The sequence below is a fragment of the Anolis carolinensis genome, chromosome 6 (genome assembly GCF_035594765.1).
Source record: "Anolis carolinensis isolate JA03-04 chromosome 6, rAnoCar3.1.pri, whole genome shotgun sequence".
NCBI lineage: Eukaryota > Metazoa > Chordata > Lepidosauria > Squamata > Dactyloidae > Anolis > Anolis carolinensis.
In genome coordinates, this window is record NC_085846.1 from 64,592,280 (window position 1) to 64,604,387 (window position 12,108).

General features: G+C 41.1%; 1 protein-coding gene across 1 annotated transcript; it reads right to left on the bottom strand.

Moving 5' to 3' along the window:
- Positions 1–1,974: 1,974 nt before the first annotated feature.
- On the bottom strand, positions 1,975–4,627 carry ccr9 (C-C motif chemokine receptor 9). Its single transcript, XM_062957349.1, has 2 exons — positions 4,544–4,627; positions 1,975–3,071 (listed from the first exon to the last, which is right to left on the bottom strand). The coding sequence occupies exon 2, from the start codon at positions 3,041–3,043 to the stop codon at positions 1,991–1,993; it is 1,053 nt and encodes a 350-aa protein (XP_062813419.1). The 5' UTR covers positions 3,044–3,071; positions 4,544–4,627; the 3' UTR covers positions 1,975–1,990.
- Between the last annotated feature and the right edge of the window lie 7,481 nt (positions 4,628–12,108).

The following is a 12,108-nucleotide window of genomic DNA, read 5'->3' on the forward strand; positions in this document are numbered from 1 at the left end:
GATGCTGAGGGATTATGGGTGTTGCAGTACCAAAAGGACTTTTTCTAATGTCTGTATCAGACATGAAGCCACATAGTCTGAAAAGCCTAGGTTTGAGATCCTGATCTGCAGATATTTGGAAAATTAAATGTGGGGTATGTCAGCGTAAGACAACCATGACACTGTGAAATATTCGATGAAAATTCAATCGCGCATCCACTATAAAATGTACTGTCTTTCTATGTTTCTCAAAAAAAAAATGTACCATCTGTAGCTGGTGGGGCAACAGGGGTTGAAACCCAGTGACAGCACAAAAACAGGCATGCTAGAGAATCATCATTTCATTCCCACTATTGTATTGGTGATGCAATTTAAAAGAAGGAGCCCCCGATGGCGTAATGGGGACTTGTGCTGCCGGCAGGACTGCAGACCGAAAGGTCGGGGGTTCGAATCCAGGCAGCAGGATGAGCTCCCGTCTGTCAGCTCTAGCTCCCTATGCGGGTACATGAGAGAAGCCTCCCATAGGATGGTAAAACATCAAATATCCAGGCATCCCCTCGACAACGTCCTTGCAGACAGACAATTCTCTCACACCAGGAGCGACTTGCAGTTTATCAAGTTTCTCCTGACACGAAAAAAAAAATTTAAAAAATTTAAAGGGTTAAATCAAACCAATCCAGCATTTCCCTCTTTTTCAAATCAACCTTGGCTAATGTTTTTCAGGGGGTTCTGCTCACATTTTAGAATAGAATGGCAACTGTGGGGAAGAAAAGGTTAATCTGGGATGGTGCAGCAGCTAGAAGGTCCATTATAACTGACAGAAACATTACTTGTGTGTTTCACAACTTAACTAATGCTTGTGGCTTTAAAAAAGGGAGCACATATAAAATTATTATGTATCTATATCCCTACCATTTGAGTAGAACATGTGCAAATTTAGGATCATATAAGAATATATCATATTTTAACCTCATTCCCTTTCTACAAATCATTCTAAACTTTCCCATTTAGGGTTTTTATGTGTATATAATTTTAAATACAACAACTTCATTTGTTCCACACAAAAATCTGGTTGAAATGTTGTTCCTTTGTTTTATATATTTCTTAGTCTTTCTCTATACTATATATAGATTTCTGTGTAATATCAGTAGAACTCAGCTTGTGCCAGCAGGACTGATGACTTGAAGGTTGGGTTGCTGACCTGAAGGTTGCCAATTCGAATCCAACCCGGGAAGAACGCGGATGAGCTCCCTCTATCAGCTCCAGCACATCAGAGGCAACTTAGAGTTTTTAAAGTCACTCCTGACACACACATACACACACACAAACTTAAATTTAAGAGACACTGAAGTAGCAATGTACACACATGAGACACACAGAGTCATACACACGCAACTTTGAACAAAGACACACGTTTAAGATCAAACGGAAGGGAAAGAGAAGTATACACATTGGCTTTTTTCGTGTCAGGAGCAACCGGAGTTGCTTCTGGAGTGAGAGAATTGGCCATCTGCAAGGACGTTGGCCAGGGGACGCCCGGATGTTTTGATGTTTTACCATCCTTGTGGGAGGCTTCTCTCATGTCTCCGCATGGAGCTGGAGCTGATAGAGGGAGCTCACCCGCGCTCTCCCCAGGTGGGATTCGAACCTGGCAGCCTTCAGGTCAGCAACCCAACCTTCAAGTCACAAGGCTTTTATCCCCTAGGCCACCGGAGGCTCCACAAACAAGAGGCTAAAATGACGCTTAACTTCTAAAATACTAATCTAAGAGTAAGTCTTATTAAATTCAATGGGACCTGTTTTGGAGTCGACACATAGCGGATTGTGAAATTAACAAGACGAACAATTAAACTAAAAATAGGATTAAATGGAAAATGTAGAGGGCAACTCTAAAAGAAAAATACACTGTATAATTTTAAAAATCTTAAAATGAAACAAAAGGCTACCAAAATCAAAGGGTCCTGTGGACAAGCAAAGGCATCTCCAAAAGATTGGTTAAGAGTGAAGAATTTTAATAAAGAGTCGTCATGAAAGGGTTTTTAATTTTGGTTTCCCCAAACAATGCACTGCTAGACCATTGAGAGTCATGTCCTTGGCTATCTGTGCGTTGTTCAAATGTCTTCACGCATTTCAGCGTTTCAAAAAGGGTTTTGCGGAATCTCTGCCCAGCAAAAACATAGAGAAAGGGGTTCAGGCAGCTGTGAAGAAAAGCTATGGACTGTGTCAGCTGGAATCCGATATCAATGCGATCCAACATTTTGCAGTCTTTTATGACTGGAGCATACAGAACCATGGTTTTCACCATCAAAATGCTATTGTAAGGGACCTGAGAGAGAAGAAAAACTAAAATAATAATAGTCATAATCTTAAACAGTTTATGCTTGGGGGTCTTTTTGGCTCTAAGAAGCGTGTGGATTATACAGGTATAGCAGACAACTATCACAACAAGTGGAAGAAGAAATCCTATAGCAATTTTCAATGAGAGATTAATGACTTTGATACTTCTGTTAACATTAGGGGGATAAATCATTTTGCAAATAGTGATATTACTAGACTGCTCGGTTTGACTGTAGATTATTTCTGGGATGCACAGAGAAACTGCCATCAACCACACTCCAAAGCAAATCAATTTGTGGTGTGTAAGCCTTTTTTGTTTTGAATGCCGAGCCCTCGTTGATCGAACTACCACAGTGTATCTGTCAAAACGGATGAGCATTAGGAATAACATGCAGCTGTACAAATTGATCTTATACATGCTATTTACAGTTTTGCACATGAAAGTGTTAAAATACCATCCATCATGAGCTGCTATTGCCCAGAAAGGAAGAGTGAAGAGAAAGAGAAGGTCAGCAATTGCTAAATGGATCAGATATTTGTCAGTTAGGTTCTTCTTGCCCTTGTATTTCCAATAGACCAGGACGACAAAGGCATTACCTATAGTTCCCACAAAGAACACACACCAAAAAAAGGTTGGCAAGAAAGTTTTCGCAAGTAGCTTGACCTGACTCATGTCGCAGGAGAGGTCCAAATGGCTAGAGGCATTTTTTTTCTGATAATGAAGCATTTACTCGAGGCCAGGTGCTCGGGACCATCTGCAAAACACCACCAAATCAAGATTACACTCCAGAAACATTTGCATAAGAAACGGTTTCTGTCTTTCATAAACATAACACACTTCTGAAAGCTAGAACTGGAGAATTAGGTAACCTTCTCCTCGATGATAGAAGTAGATGCATTGATATGATTTAGTTGATTTCCTGTTTAGTTATGACTGTTGTTTAGTTGCTCCTGGCATTTAATATTTGCCATTTTTGTTATACTTTGGAAAGCGCCCTGAGTCCCTCAGGGAAGAAAGGGCGAGGTATAAATGAATGTTGTTGTTGTTGTTATTGTTACTGTTGTTGTTGGTATATGAGCTTTTTATTACATATAAATAAACTTACCTTATTACCTATTTTAGGTAAAGGTAAAGGTTTTCCCCTGATGTTAAGTCTAGTCGTGTCCGACTCTGGGGGTTGATGCTCATCTCCATTTCTAAGCCGAAGAGTCAGCATTGCCCATATACACCTCCAAGCTCATGTGGCCAACATGGCCACATGGAGCGCTGCTAACTTCCCACCAGAGCGGTACCTACTGATCTACTCACATTTGCATGTTTTCAAACTGCTAGGTTGGCAGAAGCTGGAGCTGCCAGCGGGAGCTCACCCTGCTCCCCGGATTCGAACCGCTGACCTTTCGGTCAGCAAATTCAGCAGCTCAGTGGTTTAACCCACTGCACCACCACAGGCGCCTTATTACCTACTTTATCATCCATCTAATCTTTTTTTAAAAAAATGTGAAAAATGGCTGATCGATAGTAGATTAGATGGTTTATACCAGGGGTGTCAAACTCATTTGCATCTAGGTAGGGCCACATCAGCCTTATGGTTGATTTCAAAGGACCATTGAATCCATGGACAAAGAATGCATTGATCCAGAGGGCCAAGTATATTTTTTACATCGTGGACAGAGTTTTTTAGTGATCCCCAGATGTTATTGAACAAAAAGTACCATTTCTTTTGATTACCCACCATGTGGACTGGGTATAATGAAAATTGCAACCCAACAGAACTTGTGGCTCTGAGGTTGGGGAAAGGTTGCAAGACAGACTTTATATCATCAAGGCTTGTTTTTAAATTCAAGCCCCACTCTCCTGACTAAACAGAACAAACTGCAGTTTTCCAGATGTTCCTTTATTACAACTCCCATCAGCTCTAGTCATGATACTTAATGATGAGGAATACAGGAGTTGTAGTCCAGCATCTGGAGGGTCACATAAAATGACATGGCAAGCCAGATTTGACACATGTGGTTTACACCAAAAGGCTGCTCTTCCATCTTTCCAGTCACCGTGCCTTCAAAACATATCTCCATTTCCTCCTCCTAAGTATATATACTATTTTAGTAAATTTGAGGGGTTTAACGTCTGTATATCTGGAAATGTGTTATTCTCCAGATAATGATCCAGAAGTTGAAACTAACCAATGCCTGCATAAATGATCAAGATCTATATATTTATACTTACTGTGATAGTCAACATCTTTTGACCTCAAATCTTCTGTTAGTTGTGATGACCTCAGTGCAATTTTTCTGCAATAAAAATAGTTTAGTATTATTTTCATATAGTTATTTCAAATCAAACAATGACTTGGATTTAACCTTTCTGCCTATCAGTACACTTTCATTCACGGGTGTCATGTGATCCTCTAGATATTTTTAGGACTAGAACCCCCCAACCAACACGTGCATATACAAATAGCTATTTTTAAAAGTAATCTTCAACAACTCTATATTTCAGTCAATTTATTAAGCATTAAGCATTTTCACAAAAAGAAGTAAAATGTACATAGAATCAGTACAAAGGTTTTTTTTTTCAAAATTACCTTTATGCATGAAGTAACCCTCAGTGGCACAGCACATTAAACTGCTGAGCTGCTGAACTTGCTGACCAAAAGGTCTGCGGTTAGAATCCTGGGAGTGGGGTAAGCTCCCGCTGTTAGCCCCAGCTCCTGCCAACCTAGCAGTTCAAAAACATACAAATGCGAGTAGATCAATAGGTACCACTCTGGCGGGAAGGTAATGGCGCTCTATGCAATCATGCCAGCCACATGACCATCGAGATCAGCTTAGAAATGGAGATGAGCACCTATCCCCAGAGTTGGACACGACTAGACTTAGTATCAAAGGTAAACTTTTATTTTACCTAACCCCATTATTGGTTTGTTTTTGTGTGTGTGCTAAATAAGCAATGTCATCTGTTATTAACAAGCTGATCCGCTTTATGTATGAAATCCTATATTTCTTGATTTCAGGCTGCGATTCATAAACCACTTGAACTGATATATTGATTTACTGCCATTCTTGTCAGTAGCATTATAAAGACATTATGCATATGTACAATTTGACATAAGCATTTAGGACTTGCACACCAATCACATTTTCAATTATCAAACCATTGGTGTCTATTTCAATCCAGAACACAGAATGCTTTTCAGATTAGGGCGTTCTGTGATACCATTGTTATTTTCAAATAGTGCATTCACTTAAAAATATATATTTTAATAGTACACTCTGCCCCATCAAACCAGATTACAATTTTGCTTGGATGAAAATATATTTATTTTTATGATTGTGGTGAGCCTGCTGTAATTCTCCATTGATTCTAGAAAGGAAAACATTGTCTCCCTCTTATTAAAGCCAACTTGAAAAGTGAACATGAAACACACTTGGATGTTAGCATTTTGCCTAGATAAAATTCTGATATGGTGTTTATCTTATATGGTTGGATTTGGGGGAGGGGGGGCTTCATTGCTGTATATATCATGTACAAATATGTGAGGGGAAGTCATAGGGAGGAGGGAGCAAGCTTATTTTCTGCTGCCCTGCAGACTAGGACACGGAACAATGGCTTCAAACTACAGGAAAGGAGATTCCACCTGAACATCAGGAAGAACTTCCTCACTGTGAGGGCTGTTCGGCAGTGGAACTCTCTCCCCCGGGCCGTGGTGGAGGCTCCTTCTTTGGAGGCTTTTAAGCAGAGGCTGGATGGCCATCTGTCGGGGGTGCTTTGAATGCGATTTCCTGCTTCTTAGCGGGGGGTTGGACTAGATGGCCCTTGAGGTCTCTTCCAACTCTACTATTCTATGATTCTATGATTCTATGATTCTATGATATTTGCCTAGATGAAAAAACCCACCAAACATAGCGGGATTTGCTTTTTAATATGCTATAAAAACAGAGAAAGAAGGAAGGTAAAGTAGTACCCATATTCCGGTGTATTTGATAGGGTTGTTTTATGATGTTGCTTCTATTTTGTTATGATGTTGTTTATAAATTTTATTGTGTTGTATTTTTAATCTATGTCTGATCGGGCTTGTCCCCATGTAAGCCGCCCCAAGTCCCTTCAGGGAGATGGAGGAGAGATACAAAAATAAAGTAGTTATTATTATTATTTTATTATGACACAGCAAACAAAATAGATATGCTGGATTTCGTATCACAAAATCACAAGTCGAACACTTCCCAAGTGTGATGTATTTTCGGATGATGCGTGCAGATCCCAGTAGGGTGGCCTTTTGCAGTTGGCAGATTGTGATTTTGTCAATGTCTATTGTTTCCAAATGCTGGCTGAGATCTTTTGGCATGGCACCCAGTGTGCCCATCACCACCGGGACCACCTGCACTGGTTTCTGCCAGAGTCTTTGAAGTTCAATCTTGAGGTCCTGATAGCGGCTGAGTTTTTCCTGTTGTTTTTCGTCAATGCGACTGTCACCTGGGATGGCAACATCAATTATCCAAACCTTTTTCTTTTCCACAACTGTGATGTCTGGTGTGTTGTGTTCCAGAACTTTGTCAGTCTGGATTCGGAAGTCCCACAGTATCTTTGCGTGCTTATTTTCCAATACTTTTGCAGGTTTGTGATCCCACCAGTTCTTTACTGCTGGGAGGTGGTACTTGAGGCATAAGTTCCAATGAATCATTTGGGCCACATAGTTGTGCCTCTGTTTGTAGTCTATCTGTGTGATTTTCTTACAGCAGCTGAGGATATGATCAATGGTTTCGTCGGTTTCCTTGCACAGTCTGCATTTTGGGTCATCAGCTGATTTTTCAATCTTGGCCTTAATTGCATTTGTTCTGATGGCTTGCTCCTGGGCTTCTGTCTCCTTCTTCAGTGTTGCATTCGTGAGCCAGAGCCAGGTCTTCTCCTTATCAGCTTTTCCTTCAATTTTGTCAAGGAACTTTCCATGCAATGTTTTGTTGTGCCAGCTGTCAGCTCTAGTTTGTAGTACGGTTTTCTTGTACTGATTTTTTGTCTGCTGTGCTTTGAGGAGTTTCTGATTTTTGATTATTATTATTATTTGTGCCCGGCCACGTGTTGCTGTGGCTTATGGGAATCATTTGTTGACCAGGTGGAATAGCAGTGAATAGCCTTGCAGCCTCAAAGCCTGGCCGTTTTCTTCTTATGTGAATCCTTGTTTGGTGAGCTGGAATAAAATGGAATAGGCTTGCTGCTTGGAAGGCTGAGTACTTGCGTTCTAGGGGAATGGTTTATTGGCCAATTTGAATTGCACTGAATAGCCTCGCTGCTTCAAAACCTGGCCGCTTTCTATATAGGGGCATCCTTCCTTGGGCAGGTTGAATGGGACGGAGTAGCCCTGTGGCTTCAAAGCCTGGGGGTTTTCTATCTAGGGGAAATCTTGGTTAGCCAGGTTGAACAGCACTGAATAGCCTTGCTGTTTACAAGCCTGGCCGCTTTCTACATTGTGGAATTCTTGGTTGGCCAGGTTGAATAGCAATTAATGGTCTCGGTGCAGCAAGTATGAATGCTGCAATTAGCCACCTTGATTAACATTTAATGGCCTTGCAGCTTCAAAGCCTGGCTGCTTCCTGCCTGGGGGAATCCTTTGTTGGGAGGTGTTAGCTGGCCCTAGTTGTTTCCTTTCTGGAATTTCCCTGTTTTCAGAGTGTTGCTCTTTATTTACTATCCTGAGTTTAGAGATTATATTGTTCTGTATTATTATACCACTGTAATTATTGTATATTATATTTATAATCTTATATTATCTGCTTAGACCTGGATTATATGAGGCCCATTCTACACAGCTGTATAAAATCCACACTGAAGTGGATTATATGGCAGTGTGGACTCAAGATAATCCAGTTCAAAGCAGATTCTGTGGATCATCTGCCTTGGCATTCTTGGTTATAGAGGTGTGTGGAAGGGCCTTGAGTCTACACTGCCATATAATCCAGTTCAAATCAGATAATCTGTATTTTATAGGCAGTGTGGAAGAGGCCTGCCTGAGTGAAGAAGCCTGAGCTCCAGTGTTGCTGAGTGGGTTGCTAGGAGATAAATCCTTGTGCTGGCAGACTGCTGACATGGTGGGTAGCTGACCTGAAGTTTGCCATTTTGAATCCAACCCGGGGAGAGCGTGGATGAGCTCCCTCTGTCAGCTCCAGCTCCCCATGTGGGAACATGAGAGAAGCCTCTCACAAGGATGGTAAAACATCAAACATCCGGGCGTCCCCTGGGCAACGTCCTTGCAGACAGCCAATTCTCTCACACCAGAAGCAACTTGCAGTTTCTCAAGTCGCTCCTGACATGGGAAAAAAACACATGTGGTAGACATGCAATAAAGCAAGCAACTACTGGAAACATATCCACCTTTATCTTGAAAAAATGTTAAATATAAACTTCACAATGGCACCACAAATGTACCTTTTGAATATGCCAGATGAAGAACTAGAAAAGAAATTTGGAAAAAAAATATTTTACATGACATTGGCAGCACGTATAGTATATGCCAGACACTGGAAAACCTCAGAGGTACCTACCACAGAAGAATCGGAAAAGTATATTATCAACCTGCTAATAATGGATAAAATAACTGTACTCTGAGAGGAGAGCAACTAGGGGATTTTGTTAAAGAATGGCAGCCAGCGATCCAATACCTCAATGTAAAAGTAAAGTTAAACTAGAGGTAAAAATACTTAAAGGGGATCCTATAAGGCTGTAAACAAAGAGGAGTTTATTACCAACTTGGAATTTATGGTGTTCTTATCTGCCCTACCCAAACAGATGTCGGAGGCTCCTTAAATAAAGATACTGTATGAAAAATGTTAGTGAATTATCAACAGCATGAAAATATAACATTGTATGCAATAAACATATATATTGTATGCCTATTTTAACAAACAAACAAACAAATAAATAAATAATAACGGAAAGAAAAATACAGAAAATCACATTTAATAGAGACAAAACTACCAAGTGGCAGAAGATACTCACCAGTGAGTGACCTTTACTGGGCTGGCCCTGTACACTTTTGCTTTTGATGAAGAGTTTCATAAAAGTGTATAGTGGTCAGTTGTTCCACAACCACTATGCAAATATAGGACTGTGGCTGGTCCTTTTATCACTTACTTGGGTGGGTCACATTTTGAGTTCTGTGGTAAACCACCACTCACAAGTTCCTGTTCTCTTCTTCATCTCAAGAGAGTGCCCCAGTACAGTTTATTCCATTTGATTTTATAAATACAGGAACAGTACACCTGTAAAGCTGTTGTTGTTCTTGCTACTACGGTTAAACATTACTGACACTGCCCAGATTTTCACAAAACTCAAGGTTATTTACAACTATACAGTAAAGCATTTTTTTTTAAAAAAAACAACAACATTGAAATGGAAGCAAACTACCAATAACAGTTTAAAACATACAGTTTAAAATGATAAAAAGTAATTCTATAAGAATAGAAAAAAACCAGTAAAAACAGTGCAGCACTCTCTTAACAGTGTTATTATTTTCAAAAACCTATCTGAATATATCAAGGATAAGACTTCTGCTAATATATGCAAACATCAATAAGTGCAAAATGCTTAGAAAGACTGGCTGGGAAATATCAAGCTATCCAGAAGTTTATGTGCTACACTTCCCATTAGCCACAATGATGGGTATTATGCCACACAGCATTTGGATTGCCACAAATTCCTCGATGCAGTTTAGAGTCTTTGCAAAGCTTTTTCATCAACTCCAAAACAACCATCAAGGATTTCTACATGAAAACAGGTAATGTGCTGTGGTCATTCACTGTGACATGGATGGAAAAGCTTCCATACAATGCTTCCATACAATAAAATCTCTGACGGGAAGGCAAATTCCTGTGTTTTCAATAGCTGCATGACAATTAGGTAGGAATACCTTGCCAGGGCACCAAGAACTACCTTAAACGGTACTATTTCTTCCCATGGGAGGACCTACTAGGCACCAAAGAATGTATTATTTCTCTCTATGTGGAAAGAGAGAGAGCCCACCTTTGGAGGAAGTCCACCTAGAAGATGCCACTCAGGCCCCTTCCACACAGCTGTATAAAATCCAAATTAAACTGGATTATATGGAAGTGTGGACTCAGGTAACCCAGTTCAAAGCAGATATTGTGGATTCATAGAATCATAGAATCATAGAATAGTAGAGTTGGAAGAGACCACATGGGCCATCCAGTCCAACCCCCTGCCAAGAAGCAGGAAATCGCATTCAAAGCACCCCCGACAGATGGCCATCCAGCCTCTGCTTAAAAGCCTCCAAGGAAGGAGCCTCTACCACAGTCCGGGGGAGAGAGTTCCACTGTCGAACAGCTCTCACAGTGAGGAAGTTCTTCCTGATGTTCAGGTGGAATCTCCTTTCCTGTAGTTTGAAGCCATTGTTCCGTGTCCTAGTCTGCAGGGCAGCAGAAAACAAGCATGCTCCCTCCTCCCTATGACTTCCCTTCACGTATTTGTACATGGCTATCATGTCTCCTCTCAGCCTTCTCTTCTGCAGGCTAAACATGCCCAGCTCTTTAAGCCGCTCCTCATAGGGCTTGTTCTCCAGACCCTTAATCATTTTAGTCGCTTTCCTCTGGACGCTTTCCAGCTTGTCAACATCTCCCTTCAACTGTGGTGCCCAAAATTGGACACAGTATTCCAGGTGTGGTCTGACCAAGGCAGAATAGAGGGGGAGCATAACTTCCCTGGATCTAGACGCTATTCCCCTATTGATGCAGGCCAGAATCCCATTGGCTTTTTTAGCAGCCGCATCACATTGTTGGCTCATGTTTAACTTGTTGTCCACAAGGACTCCAAGGTCTTTTTCGCACACACTGCTGTCAAGCCAGGCGTCCCCCATTCTGTATCTTTGATTTCCATTTTTTCTGCCGAAGCGAAGTATCTTGCATTTGTCCCTGTTGAACTTCATTTTGTTAGTTTCGGCCCATCTCTCTAGTCTGTCAAGATCGTTTTGAATTCTGCTCCTGTCTTCTGGAGTGTTAGCTATCCCTCCCAGTTTTGTGTCGTCTGCAAACTTGATGATCGTGCCTTCTAACCCTTCGTCTAAGTCGTTAATAAAGATGTTGAACAGAACCGGGCCCAGGACGGAGCCCTGCGGCACTCCACTTGTCACTTCTTTCCATGATGAAGACGATGCATTGGTGAGCACCCTTTGGGTTCGTTTGCTTAGCCAATTACAGATCCACCTAACCGTAGTTTTGTCTAGCCCACATTTTACTAGTTTGTTTGCCAGAAGGTCGTGGGGGACTTTGTCGAAGGCCTTACTGAAATCCAGCTACATCCACAGCATTCCCTGTATCGACCCAACTCGTAACTCTATCGAAAAAAGAGATCAGATTAGTCTGGCATGACTTGTTTTTGGTAAATCCGTGTTGACTATTAGCAATGACCGCATTTGTTTCTAAGTGTTCGCAGACCACTTCCTTAATGATCTTTTCCAGAATTTTGCCTGGTATTGATGTGAGGCTGACCGGACGGTAATTGTTTGGGTCGTTCTTTTTTCCCTTCTTTCCCTTTTTTCCCGTTCTCCAAGAACTCTCGAAGATAATTGCCAGTGGTTCTGAAATAACTTCCGCTAGTTCCTTCAGTACTCTTGGATGTAGCTGATCTTATCTGCTTTGATGTTCTGGGTTATATGGCTGTGTAGAAGGACCCTCAGTTTTGAATCTGGGGTTTAAGAGAACCATCCAAGATGCTGAATATATATGGGGGGATAAGGTCCAGCAATTTGGATAGTGCCTTCCAAGTTTGAACTTGAGTCAGAAGCC

Bases quoted from the DNA above. Each gene is read 5' to 3' on its own strand.
- ccr9 (XM_062957349.1), bottom strand. From the start codon at position 3,043: ATGCTTCATTATCAGAAAAAAAATGCCTCTAGCCATTTGGACCTCTCC.